Raw genomic sequence first — 24,723 nt, 5'->3', positions numbered from 1 at the left:
CTTCTGTGCAAATCTAAAAGAAATCTTTGCTTGTATGTAAAGGTGAGAGCTATTTGCTCCCTACAGACTCTCTGCTGAGTCTCATCTACGTGACCAGTATGTCTCCATCAGTTCTACTGTTCACTCACGATCCGGAGACAGCTACCAGCACAACGCACTAAGTTGTTTTTTTTAAAACGTATTAAACTAAGGAGTTTCATAAACCATTACGGTGTGATGCGTGGAGACATGTATGAGGAGGTTGCCACCACAACGATTGCAAGGCTTTTTTTTTTCTTTTTTCTTTCCGTCTCCTTCAAACCAACCTCATTTGCTTCCCGACCCTTTTCACTCACTCATTCAAACAAATGAAAAATAAACAAGGACACAATCTTCACAAACTGTTACCCTTTTTATTGTAGTCCTCATAAAGAAACTGTAACGATAAAAACAACAAGGTGGTAACCATAATAATATTTAAAATTGTAAAAGAACAAAAACATTAGACTGTAAGAAATTAAATTAGATTGCCATCTTCGATGCCGTCCCATGTGTCAAAACTTGTGGAGCTATTGCATGTCCTTATTTAGACGAAAAGAGGGCAGAGGCCTCCGGGAACAAATTTGTGTTGCAATTGTCCAGAAACCAATCAGGAATGTAGAGGTACAGGATGGGGCATGGTCAAAGAAAGGAGGGGAGCCAATCACAGGCTAGTGTTAGGTCACCTGAATACACAGGTGAGGGGGAGCAGAGGGGGACAGAAAACCAACCAGGTTGGCATTATTCTAATTAAGCATCAACACTTCATAGTTAATAACAGTCTCTCTGGTGAAGTCTAGAGCAGCCTGCAGTAGAGATGCACATCAGTATGCCCTGCTGCACGCACGCGCACACACACACGCGCGCACACACACGCGCGCACACACACACACACACACGCACACACACACACACACGCACACACACACACACACACACGCACGCACACACACTGAAGGTAAGAACATAGAAATCGAAAGGGAAGAACAGACATGGTTCTAAATTCCACATGATTTTACATGGACCCACCAACGTCAACATGAAACATAGGCTAACAAACACAACTCACTGGATTCTGAGTCATTACATTGTTAACTAAAGCAACAACCAGTCAAACACTCCAAACCTCAGCACACATACGACGAGTCCTCATCTCATACCCTAGGATCTAGAACTCTGCTATGAATAAGAATGTCCGCTCTACCCAATGTAGTTCTATGGGACAGGTACATGTACACACTGGTGCCTGCTAATAGAGACGCAGGCAGGGCAGGTACAGTGAAACGACCTGCTGTTCAGGTGAGGAAAACACAGACACAGACAGTGTTTGAGTTGAGATAGGTAGGTGTGAGTTCCCAGAAGGGAAAGAAAGACTGTTCCAGGCATAGAGTTAGAACAGATAGAATGGGTATTACCATTCAATTCTAATTCCATGGTTCCAGGTGTCTTCAAGTGACAAATAGGCAGCATTGTTTTGACTCTTGCTGTGTCGATAATGGGGGTGTTGGTGGGGGTGACGGGGAGGTAGAGAGATCCTACTCTGCTGTACATGTTGGGGGGACGTTGCTATACAGTGAAGTGGGGGGACGTTGCTATACAGAGTGAAATGGGGGGGGTGTCAGTCTCCAATTCCTGAACGCAAGAGGGTGGACACCTGTGAGGGGTTGGACGGGATTGGTCAGCGTGGCACCTGCATCTGCTGTGTGGTCTGTGATTGGCTCTGGCCGGTGGCCTCTGAGGCCCGGCTGGCCAGTCGGCTCAGGATGTTCCTCTCTGACATCTGAAGACGCACGGCGACGGGTGGTATCCTAGCGATGGTTGCCGGGAGACGGGTGACGTCGGCCTTCATGTCGCTGAGAAGCTCCTCAAGCTGTTTGAGCACTGAAGGAGGAGGAAGAGTTACTACCATCATCACCACCACCACCCTTTCTTTACATTGACACAGAGCTGTTTGAGCATTGGGGGATGTGAAGAGTTGCCATTATCATCATGATAATCTTCATATTCAAACGTTAATCACCTTTGTGCAGAACTGCGTTGGCAGGCTTGTTCCCGGACATAGACTCCTTGCTGAGGTGTTGGTGGGACTCAGCCAGACACTCCACCTCACTGAAGCGGGTGTTGAGAGCCATGGAGGGGTGGGCTGGGTCTTCAGACATGTTCAGATAGGCTGCCCTGCGAAGCTGCTCCTCAATCACTAACGCCTGCTCCAATAACTACACAAGGAGAGAGAGAGAGAGAGAGAGAGACATGAGGTATGAGAGAGGGCAAAGGAGAGGGAGGGTTTAAGGACAGGTACAGAGAGAGTAAGAGGGACTGACATGAAGGGTGGAAGAGATGAATGATTGACCAGATCCTCAGAGAGAAGTGAGGCAAGGAGCAGATAAGTGAAGGATGTAGACAGTCAATAACAACAGAGATGGGGAGAGAGGGGGAGGGGCGGAGACAGGGAGGTTAAGAGAGGCAAGAGGCGAGTCAAGAGATGCAAAACAGAGAGGGGTACGACAGAGTGAGACGGCAGAGAACGAGACAGAAACTGAAAGGAACATTTTTTCACAAAAACAGAATTCAGGTTCAGCCAGCCCACCTTGAACCTGCGGGCCAGGAACTTGTTTTTGATCTCCAGGAAGTTCCCTCGGCTCATCTCCCCTTTGAAGGGCTCGTTGAGGATGGCGTACTTGACGTCGTTCTGCACATCCTGCCAGCGCGCGTAGCCGTGTCTGAGAGGCGTCTGGGTCAAAGGGCATAACTTCTTTTTCGATCACTTGCTGGTCCCAAAGTCAGTTCCAGTGACGACCTCAAACACAATCCCTGACCCCTCATTGTGTGTTTAAGTTAGTCTTCATTAAACTCCAAACACTGACCGCTGTTTTAAACCGCATTTCTATCTAAACCGCATTTCTCTCTCTTTCTATATGTACTGCAAGTGTACACCTGACGATACTTCGAACATAGTTATTTTGTATTACAGTAATGTGTACATGTATGCTGCATGTATTGTCTACCACAGCCACTTGAGCCATGTTATATATATATATATATATGCCATTTAGCTGACGCTGTTAACCAAAGCGACTTACATTGCAGTGAGTGCATACATTTTTCAGTATATATGGTCCCAGCGGGAATCAAACACACAACCTTAGCGTTGTTAATGCCATGCTCTACCAACTGAGCAACAGAGGACCATGTTAGACCCCCCAACCCTGCTCAGCAAGATGAAAGGATACTGTATGATGCCAGCCAACAGCCAGTAGTCATGACGACGGTGCCAGATCTCAAAGGTCTTCTTGGTGACGGTGGCAGCCCTCTCCTCGTTCTGCCACAGAGAGTGGAGCTCTGGAGAGAGAGGGTGGTGTGGTTAATTATAAGCAACAATTGTTTGACTTCAGAACGAAATCGTTCATTCGATAAATCCTGTGTGTGTGTGTGTGTGTGTGTGTGTGTGTGTGTGTGTGTGTGTGTGTACCTGTGAATCCTCCATCTGCAATGTTGAACATGAACCTCTGTTTGGTAGCTTTCTTCTTCTCTTCGCTCACATTCACCACCGCTGTAGCGGCTGCTCCTTCTTTGGTGGCGTTCTCTCCGTTCTGCAGCTTGCCAGACTCCTCCATCTTCAATCCATCCTTCTCCTCTTTTTGTTCTGAAAAAAGGGGAAACACTGGATAAGTGTTTATAAAGGCTTTATAAAGTGTTTATAAAGGCTTCTGGCATTGCGACTTCCAATGGCCCCTGGTGTGAGCATTGATTACTTCGTCTTATGATGACTCTTGGATAGATGATTCACTTACTTAAACAAATGTATTTGTTGTAAGTCGCTTTGGATAAAGGCGTCTGCTAAATGCCATAAATGTAATGTAAATGTAAGTGCCTTTTGCGGTGCGAGGGAGGGAGGCAGGGGAGAGAGAGAGTGTGTGGTGGGGTGAATCTACCTTTCTTCTCATCTGCAGGGGGACTGGTGTCCATCTTCTCCTCTTTGCTCTCCTCTGCTGGAAGGAAGGTAAAACAACAGGTCAAGTCACAAGCCAAGGCGACAGGTAAAAGCACTTCCTCACATCTCCACCAGACTCTCAGGCTCACCTTTAGGTTTAGACTCCTCTGACCCTGCCGAGCTCTCTGACCCTTCACCCTTGACCTCTGTGTAGTCATTCTTCTTGTCCTCCGCGGTCTCAGAGGACCTCTCCTTCTCCTCCTTTTCCTTTTCCTTCTCTTCTGGCTCCTCCTTTTCTTTGTCTGCTAAGCCACTCTCCTTGTCCTTCTCCTCCTTGGTCATGGTGGCATCTCTCTCGCTCTCTTTCTTTTCGGGGATCGCTGGTTTTTCTGTCTCATCTGGGATTTCAATGATCTGGGCAGGGGAGGTCGGGTTCAGGTTAGGGTTTCAGACATGACAAACATCATCCATCTATTTGCCGAGTACTGTACTACTCACTGGAGAGAGAGAGAGAGAGAGAGAGAGAGAGAGAAAGAGGAAAGCACTCACCTCAGGATCCTCTGACTTGTTGGGTCCTTTGCCCTCCTTTTCTCCCTCTCCTTCCTTCTTTACTTCTGTCTCCTTGGCAATGTCTTCACACTTGGTGAGGTCCTCTGTGAGAACAGTGCAGATAGAAGGAGAGAGGAGGGTGAGATGGAAAAAAAGAGAAAGAATCAGGACAGAAAGGGAGAGAGGGGAAGAGGATAAGAGAAATAGAGATTGAGCATTTTTTTCTTCTTCCCCTTTTTCTTCTTCTTCCTTCCTGTGTTTGGACTGGTGTGCGTGCGTGTGTCTGACTGTAACTGGCTGGTGTTGGCGTGTGTGTGTGTGTGTGTGTGTACCTGGGGCGGGGGTGTTGGGCTGCGTGTCTGCAGGGGTGCCAGTAGAGGGCGTCTTGGGGTCTTCTCCCAGAGCCAACGCTGCTGCTCTCTTATTCTCCTCCAGCTCCATCATCCAGGGCATGGACCACTGGCCGTTCACATGCTCAAACTCCTGCACCTGTCAATCAATCAATTAAATCAAGTCAACATGAGGGATTCAAGACCATCATCCTTTATCACACAATAGAGATTGACATTCCCATGACGACCAGCCAGCCACATTGCTTACCTTCTTCCTGATCAGTGACATCACGCCAATGCGGGTGAGCACGTGCTGCCGTGACAACCCCTCTCGCGGAACGCCATCGGCAAAGGTCTCTGCGCCGTCGGCCCCCGGCTCACAGAGGTGACGCATGAAGAGAGAGACATACGCCCTGGGAGAGAGGAGGGACGTTCATCACAAAGCTCATCACAGACACAAAACAATTATGTGAATCCTTCTATACCCTTCCACAAATACATGTATACAAATGCACACATAAAGCCACAGTAAACACATGTAGTAGTGAGACACCGACACAGACAAACACACACAGACACACTCTTACTTGAACTCTTTCTCTGACTTCCCCCGCAGGTCTCTGACAAGCCACTGGGTGGTGAAGGCATCCTGGGGAGGCATGCCATAACGCATCACTGCATTCAAGAAGGCCTTTCTCTGGCGTGCGTTAAAGCCCAACACCTGAGAGAGAGAGAGGGGAGATGGAGGGAGAGAGCGGGGGAGGGTAAGAGATTGCAGCGAAACAAGTACTGTAAAAAGGTGGAGTCACGAGTGGTAGAGAGGGACAGGACAGCCTAAAGACGGAAGTGAAAGCAGTGGCAAAACAAGTAGATATAGAGAAAGACTTACAATGGAAATAGAATTGGAATGAGAAAGAAAGGAGAGAGAGAGAGAGAGACAGGTTGCCAACTGACCTCGATATTGCCTCCCACTCTGGCCAGCAGGGGGGGCAGTGGTTTGTCCCTGTCATTCCTCATCCCCTTACGGTTTGGTCTGCGAGAGTTGGCTGGAAGGGAGAGACACACAGAATCAGTGTCATTAATCTGTAGCTAATAGACCTACCTAGTTCTCTCTCTCTCACACACGCAGTTCGGACTACACTCAAGAAATGTAAACAATTATGGCAAAAGTGGGACATTTGATAGTAGTATCCCCAAAATAAACAGTAGGCTACACATTGTGGTACGCAATGTTAATCCACTGACAGAGTTACCCCTACCCCCTCCTATCCTTTGAGGGAATAAAGCTAAGGTAGCGTTATAAAATATGACACAGGCACTTGATTGACAGGTGGACCTACATTGCTACATTGGAACTGCATCAACTCACTCAGCTTTCACAGACAAAGCTAAAATGTATTTGCGTCGCTGCACATCAAGTTCAATAAATGAAATTCCCCCCCCCCCCCCCCCCCCCCCGAGTTATAAACGGAAAGTGAACATTCGCTAGCAGCTAGCCTAGCATGTGAATACTACTACAGGACTCCCTCCACAAACATGTTAACACCGATGTCCGAAACTGGAGGACGAGAATTGTCAAGCTCTCATCTGTCGCACACTGAGATGAAGTTTGCCTCTGCCCTACTATATTGTGCACGTACAACGTATCAAGACGAAACGTAATCATCAGCCTTACGTGATCATTAACTACAAAGATCAAAGAACACAACACTTGTTGACATCGCTCGTGGCGCCCTGCGTTAACTGCTGTTTTTGCCTCCAAAATGTTAATTGATTGTCGCTTTCGATTAACTCTTGAGGAACAAATCCCTTAAATATTCACAATCACATAGAATTCATCCTTAGATTTACACAAAATGTTCTAAATGTGTGTCTGTTATCCTCTGAATTGCACACATTTCATAACAATAGTCTGTTACCTTCGGAACGCTCATCAAAGTCCTCATCTCCCTCCTCCGAGGCCACCGAGTAGTCTGACTGGTTGTCAGACAGATCCTCCTGCCAATCTGAACCAGCCATGGAGAGAGGTGGGGAGAGAAATAGGATTTTTAGCCAGACACAAACACAGGTTCAGAACACAAACAGAGAAAAGAAGAGAGTGAGAGAAACAGAGAAACCCATTATCCCATGTCTACAAAGACAGAGTGATGCCCAATCCTGAATGGGTCCCCAGGCCCTACCGCTAGGCACATATCCAGAGGTGTACACACTATTACAATATGGCGAGGTGGAACTGTAACTGTATTGTTTATATCCATCAAAATCCTTTTAGATCTACATGAGGTGCCAAAGAGGAAAGGGCTGTGAATGTGTTAGCATACACATCCTAAACCATCAGCATCTTTGGAGCTGCTGTTATACAGACAGTACCACCCCACCGCACCGCATACAGGCAAGGGGTCACTTAATTACTGTGGACACCTTAAACACAAATACACATACAAATGGAACAAAGACACAAACAAAAGTCCCCCACACACAGAAACACAAACAACCCCCCCCCCCCCCCCACACACACACACCCACACCCTACCATAGAGTACCCACTCTACAGTCACACACATCCACACACGTAGAGTAGGTCAAAACAGTTACGTTGTTCTTTACCCCGTCTACTACCCCGGTCCTCCTGTGAACCATCGTTGTAGTTGACAGGTTTGCGGGTCCTCTTGCCCTTGCCCAGGTTACGGGCCAGGTCCTCCTGCTGCTGCTCGTAGTGGTGCCGGAGCAGCTTCTCCCAATAGTCTGGGTCTACGCTCTCCTCCTGTTTGATCACCTCACGCTGCACCTCCTCCTCCTGGAACACACAGGCAAGTTAACAATGGGCAGGTGCACACACACTCTTACAAATATGGGTCCACACTGCTGATCACAAATCACACACTGCTGATCACAAATCTCCTCAACACATACATATATACACACACACACAGAAGTTTGGGTCCACAAATACTGCTCATCATGTCAAACACACACACACACACACACACCTCTTCTTCCTCGTCTTTGACCACGTATTGGGCAACTTTGAAGGAACTGAGGTATTCGTTCATGCTCTGGATCTCTGTGTCCTCTGACTCGATCTTCTGGTTCCGGTCCAACAGACGGTCGATGGCCTTGTCGTCATAGTGGATCACACTGCTGTCATCCTCCTTGGTTTCGCCTGACGGAGGGAGAAGGGAATGGTGGAAGGAGGGCAAGGATGTAAAGGAGAGATGAGGGGGGGGGGGGGGGGGGGAGAGAATCAAAAGAAGGAGTGAATGAGGTTCTCAAACTGTTTTGTCAGACAGTAGTAGAGGGAGACGTAATTGTCCGGGTCTGCTAACTCACCCACTCGCGCCAACTCGTCCTTGAACAGCTCCTCTGTTCCAAACTTGAGGATGTCGTCCAGCTCCTGTTTGGACATGGAGCCGGTCTTGGAGCCCAGGCCGGGCCGCACCACCAGGTGGGTCAACATCATCTTCTTCTTAGCCACCTGGGAGGAGGGACAGGAGGGAAGAGGAGAATTGGATGACTTACAGGGGAAGCGAAGATCTGAAGGCTAAAACGTTAAAGGGGCCTTTTGAAGATATTGGAGTGTTATTGTTTGGGTTACATATCATGATAGTCTGTGTATATGCTTAATGACTTACCTGGGTGATCCTCTCCTCCACAGACGCCTTGGTAACAAAGCGATAGATCATCACCTTCTTGTTCTGACCAATACGGTGAGCTCTACTGAACGCCTGTAGCAGGGAGGGAGGGAGGGAGAAATAAAGAAGAGAGAGAGAGAAGTGGTGACTAACCATGCTTAGTCAGGATGAAGAGAAATGGGCACATCTATCAGTGGGAACTCGGCAGTGTGAGTGACAGACTTGTGGTTGACTGAGTGTGTGTGTGTGTGTGTCTGTACGTATTATTATTATTTATTTTGTATAGTTTTTTTTTTGTTCAGTGGGGCAGTCCCACTCACATTTTTTTTCAGTGGAGAGAGACAGGAAAGTAAGGAGGAGACAGCATGTCAGCAGGACATGGGCCGGATTCTAACCCATGCCGACATGGGCGTGTGTGTGCACTGTAGGCTGTGGTGCTAGACCATTGGACCACCCTAGGCCACCTGAACATCATATTTGATAAAGGCGTGTGTGGTTGCGTGTACCTGGATGTCGTTGTGGGGGTTCCAGTCGGAGTCGTATATAACAACAGTGTCGGCGGTTGCCAGATTGATGCCCAAACCCCCGGCTCTGGTGGAGAGCAGGAAAGCAAACTGAGGAGCACCAGGAGCTGTGGGAGGAGAGAGGGAGGGAGGGAGGGAGGGAGGGAGGGAGAGACACGTAAGGAAGACAGAGAGGGAGGGAGATGAGAACAGCAAACAATAACAGATCAGTGATGGTCAGAGTAAAGGCATGCAGATGGGGAAAGGGGATTTGAAACAAACATCCATGGCCACTGTGTGTGTGTGTCTCACCGTTGAAGCGGTCGATGGCCTCCTGTCTCATGCCTCCCGTCACACCTCCGTCGATCCTCTCGTACTTGTAACCCTCGTTCTCCAGGAAGTCCTCCAGCAGGTCCAACATCTTAGTCATCTAACAGGGGAGAGAAAGAGAGAAGAGATTTAGGACGTGTGTGAGACTAGTATGTAAACCATGTAGACAGAGGGGTGTGGAAAGATGAGAGGACTGTGTGTGTGTGTGTGTGTGTGTGTGTGTGTGTGTGTGTGTGTATACATACCTGAGAGAATACAAGCACTCTGTGTCCTCCCTCCTTCAGTTTCGTCATCATCTTCTGAAGCAGCGTCAGTTTCCCAGAGGCCTTGGTGAGGGCACTGCCCTCGTACATTCCATTTGGAATCTTTGGCGCCTCCTGCAGTCAATCAATAAAAGTTATATTTATCAATTTATCAAAATGTCCATACCTTAGGTTTCCCTAATCATAACCAGCGTCAACTAAAATTCAAACCTAACCCTTTTTGTAACATTCCATATCAAACAGATTGCAACCCTCCCTTGAGAAATAAATCTGTGGTACCGTCTATGACGCAACAAATGGGTTTGGATCATACCATTGCAGCTCCAGGAAAGAGGTAGGGGTGGTTGCAGCACTTCTTGAGGTCCATCACCACATTGAGCAGGGACACTTGGTTTCCTCCACCACGGGTGTTCAGGGCCTCAAAGTTACGCGTCAAGATAAACTTATAGTACTTCCTGGGTCACAACAAGGGAAGAAAAGCATGTTATGAAAAAAATGTTTTACACTTAACTATCTACGAGCTCGCTCTCTTTCTCAAATCGCCTCTCCTCCATTCCACTCACCCCCCCCCCCTTTCCCCATCACTCACTTCTGCATGGGGCTGAGTTCCACTCTGACGATGAGCTCGGACTTGGAGGGCATGTGTTTGAAGACGTCGGCCTTCAGTCTCCTGAGCATGTGCGGACCCAGCATGTCGTGCAGCTTCTTGATCTGGTCCTCTTTGGCAATGTCGGCAAACTCCTCCAGGAAACCCTCAAGGTTACTGTGGAGAGGGGAGAGGGGTGGAGAGAGAGAGAGTCAGTTTGTGCCTGTGGACACTATCAATACACACATACTCCATTTCAACCAATCTCCCCTACTTCAAAGAGAGAGAATGACAGCCTGGGAGAGAGATAACAGCAGAGACACACATGCGCACACATGTACACACATAGACGTACACACACACACTTACCAGAATCTCACTGGGGTGAGGAAGTTGAGCAGGTGGAAAAGCTCCTCCAGGTTGTTCTGTAGAGGAGTACCAGTCAGCAGCAGCTTGTGCTGGAGGGGGTAGTTATTCAGAATCCGGAAGAACTGGAGCAGAGAGCAGGGAAAAAAACAATGGTGTTAACAACTACACATGCGGCGTAGGAGCATTTTCACACAAGTGGATTGCAATAAAAGATCCTGTCCTGGGGATCCTGGTGTGTCTCTCATCGTGGGCTGATTCTAAAGGTCATAGTGTATTTAGCTATGTCTATTCACTGGAACTAGTAGAATTACTGGTGTGTGTGTCTGTCTGTCTGTCTGTGTCTCACCTTGGACTGGTTGTTCTTGAGCCTGTGGGCCTCATCCACCACCAGACAGGCCCAGTCTATGGAGCCAAGCACCGCCTGGTCAATGGTGATCAACTCATAGGATGTCAGCAGCACGTGGAACTTCACAGACGAGTCTTTCTGCAGGGCGCAGAGTGAGGGAGGAATAGAAGGGTTATATCAGGGTATGACATCACTGTGACATCACCACACTCTAAAGGATAGTGTGGAAGACAGTCGCAGAGGTGAAACATAAAAATGTTGACTATTGAGATCCTCCAGCATATATAACTACACATCTCTCCTTCTCCACCTTCCCACCTCCCTTTCAGCCCCTACGTCAACCTCCTCCTTCCATCCCTCTCTCTCTCTCTCTCTCTCTCTCACCTTCATCTTGGAGGCCTTCTTGCCTCCGCGGATGGCGTTATCTTCAAAGGAAAACTCGTTCTCTCTGATGACAGCCCTGCTGTCCTTGTCCCCTACGTAGGTGACCACATACATGTCTGGGGCCCACATCTCAAATTCTCTCTCCCAGTTGATGATGGTGGACAGCGGGGCACTCACCAGGAACGGACCCTTGGAGTGACCCTGGGGGGAGGGGGCAAAGGTCAGAGGTTAATAACAGTCAATGGTGGTGAGGAAAAAACATCCTTAAATCTAACTGGAGATGTATAAGGCGTTTGTTCCGCCCTGCCTTTAGGACAGAGTCCCTCTCTTTGGACGAGTCCCCTTTGAATGGGCGGAGTTAGTATACGTCACAGGTCTGACTCTCCGCCCGCTGACACTGACTGACAGGGGAGGGCAGACAGGACGAGGCGACAAATGCCACTGAAATAATCTTGAGTGGAACGAGTGCAGGGGGCCCAAGGAAGCGCACGTGCGCACACGCACACGCACACACCTCTTTGTAGAGTGAGTAGAGGAAGACTGCAGTCTGTACAGTCTTCCCCAGGCCCATCTCATCAGCCAGGATGGTATCTGTGGCCTGTGCCCAGGAGAAGCGCAGCCAGTTAAGTCCCTCCAGCTGGTAGGGGTGCAGCGTGCCCCCAGTAGTTTCTAGGTACTCCGGCTGGCGGTCAAACTTGATGGTGGGCTAGAGGAGGGGAACACAATTATATCATTATAATCTGGCAATATTCAGCATCAGTAACCAAGCTAACTGGGACGTGTGACCACAAAGTCACCACCTACAGTTTTACAGTCTATTCATGAGCATACAACTGATAGTCTGTAGGCTAATATAATGAGTCCTAAGTAGCCTTGGTAGCATTGGCACACTACTCTAAAGGAGTGATGTATTGTATATTCTTACATCCACCACTGGGTTAGCAGGGGGTCTCTCAGACTTCTTCACTTTGGCCATCTTCTTCAGCTTCTTACCAGGCCTGCCTTCCTCACCCTTCATCAACTCCCTGACAGAGAGAGAGAGAGGGAGAGAGAGAAGGAAAGAGAAAGATCTCAGAGGGGATAGAAATTAAAAGAGAGATGGTGTGTGTATATATATATATATATATATATATATATATATATATGTGTGTGTGTGTGTGTCTGTATGTGTGTATGTGCACGCACGCGTACCTGTGGTTCCAGTAGGTCTGCTTGTATGTGTCAAAATCGGGGACGTCCATCTCCTCACTCTCCCAGGATGACTGGTCGTACTGCAGATCCCTCCACTTGATCAGGTAGTGTACGTTGTTCTTCTTATCCACACTGTGTGAGAGAGAGAGGAACGGTGAGGTGAGGTGGCATGTGTCAGAGGTGTGAGTGCAGGTATGCTTCAGTGTGTATCCTACCTGTGGTTGAGGATGCGGTGGATCATCAACCACTCCATCTTGACTCCGTAGCGGTAGAACTCCTGCTCCATGTGCACGTAGAGAGGGTCCTTGTTCTTCCTCTTCGTGCTCTTGGTGTCGTCTCCCTCGATGCCAAAGTCCACTGGCGGGGGGTCGTCCATGTCTGTCTTCCTCTGGTAGTTACGGTACATCACCTGGCAGTTCAGCTCCAACTGGACAATGGAGAGAAAGAGTGAGCAAGGAGAACAGGGACGCATCACAACACAGGGAAGTAAATGTGGATACCTAAACCTGTCCTTGTATGAGACGTGTAATGTTAGCAGGACAAAAAGATGTACTAAGAGTGTGTCCATACTCATTTGGCTTCTTGATGTATTGGGGTGTGTGTGTGTGTGTGTGTGTGTGTGTGTGTGTTGCTAGTATTACCTGTAGCTCCTGGACCCAAGAGCAGTGCCAGTAGGACATGTTGCACCACTTCACAAAGAACTCCCTTTCACGGCGACCAGCCAATGGCGCAGGGTCAGGGGAGTCGGCTGGGAGGTCAAGGGGCCGGGGAACAGGTGTGGAGGCCGGAGGCTCACCCCAGCGCCACGTTAGAACCTTTTGGACTTTACCCTTCATCCCAGGGCACTGCCAAGGGGAGGGGGTAGAGGAGAGGCGTTAAGACTCATTGTAAAGTATCTGACGCATAGCTGACTGCATCGTTGATGCAGTTCAAATAATGTAGGTTTAGACACCCACACATGCAGCAAAATAAAGGCTAATATTGTCTCTGGAAATGCATACACTAATGCACCATAAAATCCAGTGCACATACTCTCACATTACCAGACAAAAACGCAAATCTGATACTGTATGACATTCTCAATTGTTCTCGTTCTCTCACCCAGACACTGAATGAATGAATGCACGAACACACATGAACGCACGAACGCACAAGCACACGCCCGCGTGCACACACAGGGAGCGGGGGAGCAGGGGGGGAGGGGGGGCTCACCGTGCAGCGTGGGCAGATCCATTCCCCGTTGGGTATTTCTGGGAGGGGGGGGTTGAGGCAGTGGATGTGGTAGGAGGAGGGGCATGTGTCACAGCACAGCAGCTCTCCACCGTCCTTACACACCCTGCAGAACTCAATGTGGTGGTCGTCCTCCTCCTCTACCCCTACTTCATCCCTCCTCTCCTCCTCCTCCTCCTCCTCCACCTCCCCCTCAGACTCCTCTCTGGCCTCCCACTGGATCCCCTCCTTCTCCTGCAGAGATAGAGGCAAGGGAGGGGAGGGAGAAGGGGGGAGGGGGGGAGAGGTATGCGGAAGGGAGGGGGAGGTGGGGGGGCGGATCAAGCGTGCCAGAAGGGGGGGGGAAGGAGGAGGGGTGGGTGGGGGAGTGAGCGAGGGAAAAAGAGGGGGAGGGGAAAAAGAGCGCATGAGGGGGAGAATGGAGGGTTGGGGGAGGGGGGGGGTGGAAGAGGGGGGAGGTGGAGAGTGGAGAGGGCAGGAGGGGCGACAGGCGGCAGGAGTAGAGGGAAGGGGCAGGGAGGGGGAGAGATGAAGGACAAAGGGAGGGAGGGAGGGAGGTAGAGAAAGAGCAGCATGGAGAAGAGCATGGATAGAGAAATGTCAGAACCACAAAGTCATCAACACCACAACACAAAATCCAATTGGAACCGGATAGGTGTAAGCAATATGGCAGAAGCTCCTAATAGCCCATTTCAATCATGCCTATTCCTGTCCCTTCAGGTGGGAGGTCGACCGTAGGTATATAACTTCAAGTCAGGTCTAGCAGTTGTTTTCCAACCAGACATAATTCCAACTAGGCCTTAGAAGGTGTTCAGGCAGGTAAAGGGCTGTAACTGCAGCCCAATGTGATTGGTTAGCGTCTAGTCTTACCTAACCCAAAACCCAGTAGAGAGGAAGAAAGTAATAACCAGAGCTCTGGGGTACTCACACAGTGGGGGCAGCTCCACTTGCCCTCTGGGGCCTTCTCCATGTCGGGGTCCAGGCAGACCATGTGGTAGGCTCTTGGGCAGGTGTCACACAGGATGATCTCCCCTCCCTGCTGACACACCTCGCAGTAGTCTTGGTGGTCCGTCTCATAGCCATCAGCATCCTCGTCCACTGAGCGAGAGAGAGGGCAAGGAGTGAGTTGAAATCCTCTCAAAACAATAACTGGGGATGGATGGGACAGAGGACAGATGTTCTGCGCCTTTGATCCACGAAATGAGATTTTAAAACACTAATCCTAACCTCAACCTTGACCCTTACACTAAGCCTAACCCTTCCTGGAACCAAAGCATGCCCCCCCCCCCCCCCCCGTGGACCTCCTGAAACAAGGAACTTCACCAGTGCTCTTCAACGATATCTCTGTAGCTGAGGGCATTGTTTGGTTTGCATGCCAACCTTTCTTCTTCTTCTTGGAACTCTTGGCCTTCTTCTTGGAGCGGCTGCTGCGGCTGTTGGAGCCATCTGAGACGGAGAAGGCACCGTCGTCAAAGTCACTGTCCACGTCCGGCTCATCTTCTTCACTCTGGAAAAGAAACGAAGGAATAATTGATGGCGTTGTGGGCTAGGGGTAAACGCCCCAAGTAAATAGGGAAATGGTTGGTTTATATTCTTACAGAGGAGCGCTTCCTTTTGCTGTTGAAGCCGCCCAGTTTGATCTTGAGTGGAGCCACCTTCTTGGGTTTGGGCTTGGGCTGGGCCTTAGGGGTGGGCTTGGACCTCCTGCGAGCATTGGGACCTGCAGGGAACATACACAGTTATGTTAGTAAGGAGGTAGAGACACTCTTATATTACACTATGAAATCGTAGTATCACGAATTTCTCTGTATATTTTGAAATGCTAATGACAGGAAGTATATATTTATGTTTACATTGTACAATAATGTCATCAACAATATATAGAAACTCCTTTCACTGTACGTTCACCCCTATGCAAGAGCAGCCATTAAAACCAAACATAGCCTAGCTGCTATACAGAAGTAGGACAGATGAATAATACACAGGCTTGTCTTAGTAGGTCAAACATTTTCCATCAACGTCCCCCAACACCCTGCCTCACCTTTGCCCTCTTTGGTCTTGGCCTTGCGGAGTGGAGGTAGGGGAGGTGCAGGGGGTGGGGGTGCAGCTACAGGTGCGGGGGCTGGCTCAGGTGAGGCGGCGGCCCCTGACCCTGTCTCTCCTCCTTCTGACCCCGCCACCACCATGCTCTCCACAGCTGCAGCCACGTTGGCGGCTGCCAGGGCTGCATTAGCGCTTGCACAGCCCTACATGAGGTCAGAACAGAGAGAAAATGAGGAGCGTTGCTTGGCTTGAGTGAAACGTATTGAAACAGGAGCATTGGATTCAAAGTTTAAAATAACTAGGATGGGTGTTACACATTGGCAACACAGACTATGACATGAGTCTCCTCCTACCCAGACAAAGTAAAACTCTTTGAATACCTGAAGTAAAACGCTTTGAATACCTGAATACTACCCCCCCCCCCTTCAGGGCTGGATTGGCCTACCTTCAGAGGGTTGTTGGTGCTGAACTCCCTCCACTTGGCCATCATCAATGTCATCATCTTGGACACAGCGATCTTAGGGTTCTTTGCTGCGATGAGGGGCCTGTGGAGACAACGTAGAGGAAGAGAAGGGGGTAAGTTGTGGGGAAGGACTGGGGACTAATAGGTAGTCAATTGAGGTGAGTGGTAGTCAATTTGGCTGAGCAGGTCCACAGCAAAACAGTAGAGTTGCACCGGTATTGAATCATACAGTTGGGAAAACAGCTTGGACGTTGCCAACACAATCACTAAAGATAGAAAATAACATGAGAGGAAGGTCGATAGCTACTATACCTGACAAACTGGCTGAAGGCCTTGTAGTTGGTGAGAGAGCTGTAGTCTTCCTGAGTGAAGACATGGTCGATGTCCTTCATCCCCCAGTCCTCCAGCAACTGTGTGGAGCTCTTGGGCTCCTGTGAAGGGAGGGGGGTTAAGGAAATCACTTAATTTAAGATCATTGAGCCAAGGCTCTTTCCCAAGGAGACTGGAAATGTGTGCTTACAGTAAGGAAACTAAACAAGCATTTGCCCTACCATTACTCTGACTAAATCCCATTGATTCTGCACTGCAAAAAGCACTGCTCTAGCCACTACACAACATGGAACAAGTGGTTCTCTCAGTTTAGCACAACTAGTTTACTTCCAACACAAATAGCTCCAAACGACTCTCTCTCCTCCCTTCTTCTCCTTCATCCTTACCTGGCTATCGTCGTCATCCTCATCGTCCTCGGGTTCTGGTTCTTTCCGCTTACTCTTTGAGCTGGATGAGCCGCCTCCTCCTTTCTCCCTCTCTCCTCCTCCCCTCTTCTTGTCTTTGGAGGAGCTGGAGCGCTTCTTCTTTTTTCTCCCTGGGGCATAATCGCTGCCCTCACTCTCTGACCTCACTGCTCCTCCCTCCTCTCCCGCATCCCTCTCTACCGCCTCCTCCCTGATCAGGGGCTCTGGCGAGCTGACAGCTAACTCCTGGAAGACAGGGAAGGAACACAACATTTCAACATATAGAACTGCTATTAACCGTTACGTAAAGGAGTCCATCATTTCCATACTTAAGAGAATTAACTGAAATTGTAATTTCACAAGCAAGGAGAGAATCACTATGGGGCTGACCCATAACCTTACCCGAGTCAAATGTACAGGTGAACTACACAGTACTGTGCTCTTATACTTTGCTGACAAATACAAAGAAACGACAACCTTGGACCTGTAGAAAATAGCATATAAGGCAAAGACAGGTCATGTTAGAGGTAAGGTCTACAGTCAGGATGGGCGCTAGGTCTGGGGTTGCTGACCCTTAAGCCGAAAAGCTTCAAGGTGAGGGGTTTCTGTTCCAACTCTCTACTGACACTCTAGATTCAACTGGTCATGAGCTTAAAGGCAAGTCAAGTGTTTTAATTGGTTATCTGTGTCACCAGTTAGTCTCCAGGCCAAGGGGGGTGATGATCACTTGGCTGGTGAATATCAAAATACTGTACCTCTCTCTGAATTCTCTGCCTCTTGCTGCTCCTGCTCTCGCGGCTCTTCTTGGCTTTCTTCTTCTTCTTCGATTTGGGTACTTCTACATCAGATGCAGCTTCCTCCGGCTCATCGTCTGCGGATGACACAGGCAGAAATATTACAATTCAAGTCCACATACAACGTGAGACTAGTTTCAATGAACGAAACAAACTTTAGATTAATCATATGAACTAGTTTAACATTGGATAATACAATAGAGACGTTCATGCGAACTGCCATGCTCACCGCGCACACGCACGACTTTGCTGGGCAAACAGCAAATGGTCGTGCACGCGTGCACGCACGCTACTTTCGACAACATCGACACCGTCATTGATAGCAAAAATGCAGCTGCTTGCTGTTCTTTCTGCTTGCTTTAGAGAAAGTTTGCAAGCCGAGTCAGTGTTCAAGCAAACTAGGTAACTAGCTGCAAACAGTTGCTTGTTTCAAATTGAAAAAAATAAAATAAAAAATGAGCTGACTGACTAGACAAACTAGCGAGCTAACGCTAAAGGAGCTAGCTAGCTTTACCAACCTTCTGAAGTCTGGACAAATATCTCTGAGCGTTCTTACCATGTACTAGTGAACGGTCCTCTGTAGGTCCGAAGTCCTCCCTCTCGTCCTCACTGCCCGACATATTTCAATATTGAAGAGTTAATTTGTAGTATTAATGCGAGCTAATCCCTCCTCGTCAAGCCTTGCCTGATCTTGTCAGCGAGGGAGGAGGGAGAGAAAATGACGTGTGGGTGGTGGAGAATGGAACGGGGGTGTCCAGGAGGGGTGGAGGGTGGTGGGGACGGTGTGGGGAGGGGGGGGGTGCGCTGTGTAAGAAAAAAAACATAGGCTTGAATTAACGATCTAAATGGTATTTTATGATAATAGAACATAATTTAATTTATTGACCAGTTGCGTGCTTACATGTTAACTATCTAATTACATCGAGATACATTTGTTTACAATTTGCATGTCTCAGTCCAACGAAGGAAACTGTAGCAATGGACACCCGTCAATCATCGTGTAGATTGAATAGCTACATTATTGCACTCAGGAACACGACTGCACTCTCGATCCAAAATCAATTTAGGAAAGCTTACAGTTACTATGGAACCGAAACCCCCTTGCACTTGTGAGAAACTTACTGTAGTCCCGTGTTGAGATTGTTCTCTTGATATTATGCTAATAATAATTATAACAATACTGTATATCTTAGGAGTGATATTTATCACAAATAAGAACCAGTAGGCCTCAACAATATATCCAGCTAAAAAATGTATGACCCCGCAAAACACGTTGCTCACTCCGTCCCCCTTCTCTCCCCCAGCCACAGTAGCTACCAGAGCTTAGCTAACATCCTCGCAAACACACAAAGGGGCAGACATCCCAGAATAATCTCCCCCCCCCCTCCCCTGGCGTTCTGTAACACTCACAGAACTCTGCATAGTTACCTCGCAACGGACAGACCATAATACTCAGCCTTCCCCCACCCCCACCGCACACACACGCTCTCATGCACGTACACTTCTACTACACACGCACACTCACACCCTTCCCCTTTCCACCAGTCCCAGCCCCTTAGCAACCCCGTTGTCATGGAGACACTCCTCCTCCCGCCCTCTCCAACAGACCATAATACTCTAGCAGCATACATCCCATAATAAACACAACTCCTAAAAAGACAGGGGAAAAAATACCAGTCACATGGTCTCCAGGGAAACTCTAGGCACTGGCGACAGACCATAATATTCACAGAGCGTCCACCTGGCATGTGCACCACTGCACCCATAAGACCTCAAAAGCCCACATGTACCACAGTGCCTACGTAGTAAGGGCTTAAACAGACTGCACACACATAGTACCTTTACTGTGAGAACACATCAATGTGAACAACTGTAGGCCCACTGTAACCTACTGGCCCACTCTTGGGTGCTTAGTGTATAACACACACAAACACGTAAACTCACACACACCCACAAGTGAATGACAGAGGCAGGGATACCAGAAACGTAGTGTTTGTGTCTGTCTAATGTCTACCACATAATAAAAGTCGGAACTGAAGTGACCAACCTCTGTGCATGCAGTGTAGTAGACAAGGGTAGGCTAGGGACTTCAATATGACCCAGGCCCAACACTGACCCGACAATGAATTCAACCATATTGTGGTCTGGAAGAAGTGTTCATTCATGAATGTATGTTCCCTATTCACTGCAATAGACTGTGCAAGTTTTGATGCTGTGTGCAGACAAACTGACAGTGCAATTGCTAACCTAGTGTGTGCTGACTTGCAATTTTGTACCTTCCATTGAGTTGGATATGAATGAGGAGATGCTTAAGGCCGCAGGCTACCGTCTGGGAAATATTACATTGCACTCCACAATAACAATAATAAGAATCAACAGTCTTCAAGTGGTTAGAAACTGTTGGTCAGAAACAATCCTACAGTACGCCTTTACCTAATGGTTAATAACAGAATCTAATTATCTAGGAGTGATATGATTCTAATATGTATTGACTTGGATGGGGGGAAACAAACTGCACTAGTGAGACTTTTGCCCCAAAGTTAGTTCCTCTTTTCAATCACCAAAGGGGCTCCTCCCTTGGCACCATCACATTTCCTCTGTCCACAAAACGGACGCTAACAGTATCACACGATAGGCACGCACGCAATGTGACATTAACTGCAATCACATTTGGGACAGGGCTTTCTCTAGACTGGACTTCCAGGGCTCGACCCTTTGTGATGATGACTATGTGAAGCGTTGTGTAATAAAGTAATAAATGAGTCTGAATTCAATGGAAACAAAGCATGCAGTGCCGTGATTCAGAATATTTAACCTTTTATTCCACCTTTCATGTTTTTACTCCCTTGGTTGATTAACAGGTGGAAACTACAGTAACTTTGCACTGCTGGTGCAGCACGAAGGCCCGACGCCATTGAGCCTAACCCACAAAATGCACTCTCCTCCCTCTTCTTTCTCTTCTGAGCTCTGTCACTATGGAGATTGTGGAAGGGGGTGGGGGGCCTGGTATTAACCAACCACAAATGGGTTTGTGTTGGGGGGTGGGGGGGCGACTCCACCCCCCTCCATATGCCCCACCCGCTCTGAGTCACAACAGCAGAGCATCCCATAATACTATTTCCTTGTAAGAGGAGCTTGCAGACTGTAGCAGCCACCATGGGCCAACTGCTGTAAATGAAGGTGGTTGGTATTGTGGATGGGAGCGGGGGGGGGGGGGGGGGGGGTTAGCCAACTGACCCCGTCCCGTAATACAAACTCACACTCTTATAAACACACTCTCTCTCACTCTCTCACACACACACACACACACACACACACCTATATATCCCACAATGTCACCATCATGGACAAAAGATTGTTGTGAGGGGAGACAGACAGACAGATAAGTTCTGACAGCTAGCATAATGAACACAGTCTGCTAAACAGAGTGGTAAGGGTGAGACATAAACACACAGCTCCAGTCTGACACAAATAAGAGGGACAGGTAGCCTACAGTCAGAGATGTAGACACACAAGCAGACGACTGACTGACAGTCATAACAGATAGGCAGACAGACAGGCAGACAGACAGGTGAACAGATATACAGACTGAACAATATTGACACTTGCAATGTTATCATTTGGTAGCGGTACAAAGACACACACCTGTCCAACAAACATTGCTTGTGCTTTGTTCCACCCAATAGCCTTGTGCTGTACCCCCTCTACAGGCCGAGTACAATGACTGTGTTCTTAATTTATAGGTCTACAAGTGCCATGAACTTTTGTGACCTTGTGCGGGAGCTGATATTTCTACTGTTTCATTTCCATTATTTTCATGTATCAGTCAGTATCTGTGAGGGTACCCCTGTATAATATGACATTTTACCCAGAATGAGTTGTATGTATGTGAAAGCTATACTCATAACCCCAAGTTGCATGCATTATGTTCTAACCAGCTGAGCCATCAGAAACATAAGGTGACTCTGTGTGTATCTGTAAACAATAGTGTCTTATCCAGGTGTTGTGGGCCATTTGTGTGTCTGCCTTTCAGTGTTCCACTTCCTTAAATCAATCATACGAGTGGACAGATACCCCATAAATATCGACCTTATCCATTACTCTTTACTACAGGTAGTTCCCATAGAAAACCAAGGCCCATATCAGACCATTGTCCGTTCTTATGAAATGGATGCTATTTCTATTTCCCCCCACTCCTATGCCCCACTACCACCATTTTCACTCTCTATCCCATAATATTCACAGCACTCCCCCGTGCACACGCTGCCCCCCCCCCCCCTCCCCCCTCCCGCACCACCCCCATCTGGCTCCTGCATAACAACACCTATCCCATAATATTCACAACCCCCTCCCTTCCCCCTTGTGCACACGCTCTGCTCCCCCCACACGTGCACGTTGCTCACCGCCCACTCCCCCCCCCCCCCCTCCCCGCCTAACAACACCTCCATCCCATAATAGTCACATACATGCACGAACGCATGAACGCACACACACACGCACTCACAGTCTCTCACACTCAGTGCAGCACACTCAGCGATGCTAATTTACTGTTCTGTTTGTCGTTACAGTAGGAATGGAGAGCTTTTTGTGTAAGGTGTGTGTGTGTGTGTGTGTGTGTGTGTTGTGTGTGTTGGGGTTGTGTCTAAGCTAGATATGACTGGTTTGTTCTTCCTCAGGTTGAGAAGGCAGCTAACATGTCCCCCTAAGAGAGAGAGAGAGAGAGGGAGTAGTAGAGAGAGGAAGAGAATATAGGAGGGATCAAATTTCTATCCCATAATAACCCCAGAGAGAGCTGCGATCATGGAGTTCATGGTTACCAGGGGCAACCATTTCAGAATGAGGTCAACTGGCCATCCAATAGTAATCATCACTCTCTGAGATAGCAGGGCTGTATAGGTAGTGGGCTGGGTTGGGAAAGGTGTAGAGAAGCCTTACCTGAACATAGGTAACACATTATAGTCATAGTGATGAAGTGATTTGTGCTTCCCATAGTAAAGGGACAACTCATCTCCTCCAACACCAATGTGTAGCAGCACCCCACGTTGATAAGAGACAGAGTAGCCTATAAGATGTTTGATAAACTATAAATACACAGGTGTTGAGCTTGCTTATATGTTATATACCGACCTGCAATCAGAGAGTGAGGATATATTGGAATGATATAATGGACTCAAACTGGGGGAGAGATGGAGATAAAAAAAAGAGAGGAAGTTATTTACGAGAGAGGGGTGAAGGGACCAAGAGATGAGCACAACGGAGGCGCCGGACGTGACAGTGGCGAGCTCATCGCCATGGCGTTGCCGGGGGATACAACGGAAGACGTCACTGAGAGAAACGGGGGGACACAAAGGAGGAATACGACATGGAGGAGTGTGAAGGGGGGGGGGGCACAGAGAGGGACTGTTCAAATGCTAGGCTAAGTAGAGAGGGAAGGTGGGGAGGGAGGGAGGGAGGGGGGGGAATCTAACCCTGGACCAGGTTATTTATTTGTTTGTTTAGAGTGGGCTGTGTGTCAGTGGGTTCAGGTAGACAATGGTATCAGACACAGTGATATCATTGTAAAATATCCAGTCACTAACCTTAGTCCTGGAAAGAGACAGGGTTTGCTTTGATTCCAGTCCAGCCCTGACACATCTGATTCAACCAACCACTCAAAGTGAATTAGCTCCATCAGGCATTTCATTGCTTGACTGGAAGCCTGTAGACCCTGTACATCTCTAGGTCCAGGGGTCTCTATGGAGCATCTGGTTGCTTTGTATGTCATCATAATGGGTCATGTTTGAGTTATGAGGTTAGAATAGGGGTTGGGGAAATCCCCATCAGATATTGAGAGAGCAAGCTGATTAGAGACTCTGGATGAGGACGTGCCTTATACTTTTCACTGTCCTTCTCCTCTCCTCCTCTCGTGCCATCTTGTGTGTGCTCTCTCCTCCTTTATAAGTCCACTCCTTACTCGTTATATACACAGGGAATAGGGGAGGCACCCGATATCTTAGTGACAGATGGTGGTCTATGAATAAGGTTGACTCACAAAATTTTTTTTTTTTGGTTTGTCTGCATCTTCGTTGGCCTCTTTTTTCAAGAGAGGCCAAGACTGTTTCAGAACAAACACAGAAGTTCAAAGGACGGTAAATTCATCGAAACCCAGTAACTGACACTGACAAAGGAAGAATCTTGCCCCTTATGCCATCCCATCCGCGTGCCTCGCTTTTCTGAGAGGCCTGAAGGATTCGTTGAGATGTTACATCATTGAGAGCAATATCAACACAGGGAACGAGAGACAAAGAGGTTGGAAAAGTTGCAAGTTTGGTGTCATGTGGAGAGCATCTCTTTGTCAACAATATTACCAGTTCCCTTTTTTCACCGCTCAATGTCCCTCCCTGAACTCTTCCATCCAAATATCAGACCTTCGCTATGTTGCTGAATGCTCCTTCTTGCCCCTTATTCCTTTCCCACCTAACCTCAATTTAACACCCCAACAGTCCCTTTCTACATCCCACCCTCTTTCCCTCCCTCCCTCCCTCCCTCCCTCCCCTCTTGTGATTTATTTGCCTCAGTTCCAATATTTGTCGGCAGTGTGTTTTCTTCTCCTTGTCTAAATGTCACCCCTTCTTCTAAGACAATATAGACAGGGAGAGAAAGAAGAACGAGAGGGCAAATGTGGGTGATATAGAGGAGGGGAGGGGGGAACTCGTAAAAAGAGCAACAAAGTTTGGGAAAATTAAACATTAGCTAAGACACTTTCTCACATGCATATGCACACCAAAAAGCTTTGTCGCAATTCTTGTATGGGGATTATCTATGACGTCCTCATAAGCATAATAGTCTAACCGAACACACACACACACACACACACACACACACACACACACACACACACACACAATGTAGCCTCAGTAGGAACCTGTAGCTAGGGCCACAGAATTAACGGGGACATGTTCTCACAGGATCTCTTAAACTTCTTGGAAACAGATGCTGTAACACACACACACACACACACACACACACACACACACACACACACA

General features: G+C 48.2%; 1 protein-coding gene across 2 annotated transcripts; it reads right to left on the bottom strand.

Annotated features, from left to right (window-relative positions):
* Nucleotides 1-372: 372 nt before the first annotated feature.
* Nucleotides 373-18,410, bottom strand: chd4b (chromodomain helicase DNA binding protein 4b). Of its 2 annotated transcripts, none has more exons than XM_083679357.1 (40): nucleotides 18,255-18,410; nucleotides 17,660-17,775; nucleotides 16,887-17,150; nucleotides 16,483-16,601; nucleotides 16,153-16,252; nucleotides 15,706-15,910; nucleotides 15,263-15,384; nucleotides 15,045-15,171; nucleotides 14,593-14,762; nucleotides 13,647-13,898; nucleotides 13,076-13,279; nucleotides 12,650-12,861; nucleotides 12,435-12,566; nucleotides 12,169-12,268; nucleotides 11,758-11,949; nucleotides 11,244-11,444; nucleotides 10,860-10,997; nucleotides 10,514-10,635; nucleotides 10,148-10,321; nucleotides 9,872-10,013; nucleotides 9,541-9,672; nucleotides 9,278-9,395; nucleotides 8,969-9,093; nucleotides 8,463-8,555; nucleotides 8,161-8,305; nucleotides 7,821-7,993; nucleotides 7,438-7,627; nucleotides 6,750-6,836; nucleotides 5,785-5,876; nucleotides 5,418-5,551; nucleotides 5,099-5,243; nucleotides 4,831-4,987; nucleotides 4,499-4,602; nucleotides 4,099-4,363; nucleotides 3,951-4,007; nucleotides 3,488-3,661; nucleotides 3,249-3,357; nucleotides 2,606-2,738; nucleotides 2,039-2,234; nucleotides 373-1,899 (listed from the first exon to the last, which is right to left on the bottom strand). In XM_083679357.1, the coding sequence occupies exons 1-40, from the start codon at nucleotides 18,316-18,318 to the stop codon at nucleotides 1,697-1,699; spliced, it is 5,988 nt and encodes a 1,995-aa protein (XP_083535483.1). In that variant the 5' UTR covers nucleotides 18,319-18,410; the 3' UTR covers nucleotides 373-1,696. The 2 variants fall into 2 exon arrangements, with proteins under 2 accessions (XP_083535483.1, XP_083535484.1); XM_083679358.1 differs by having other exon boundaries at nucleotides 3,951-4,004.
* Between the last annotated feature and the right edge of the window lie 6,313 nt (nucleotides 18,411-24,723).

Source organism: Argentina silus (assembly GCF_951799395.1).
Source record: "Argentina silus genome assembly, chromosome: 10".
NCBI lineage: Eukaryota > Metazoa > Chordata > Actinopteri > Argentiniformes > Argentinidae > Argentina > Argentina silus.
The sequence above is the reverse complement of the archived record's forward strand: the minus strand, read 5'-3'. Positions and strand labels throughout refer to the sequence as shown.

Excerpts from the sequence above, each read along its gene's own strand:
- chd4b (XM_083679357.1), bottom strand. The coding sequence starts at position 18,318 with ATGTCGGGCAGTGAGGACGAGAGGGAGGACTTCGGACCTACAGAGGAC. Across the intron at positions 16,253-16,482 it reads GCCTTCAGCCAGTTTGTCAG|GCCCCTCATCGCAGCAAAGA; the intron begins GTATAGTAGCTA and ends TTGTCTCCACAG. Across the intron at positions 9,673-9,871 it reads TCTTTCCTGGAGCTGCAATG|GAGGCGCCAAAGATTCCAAA; the intron begins GTATGATCCAAA and ends GATTGACTGCAG.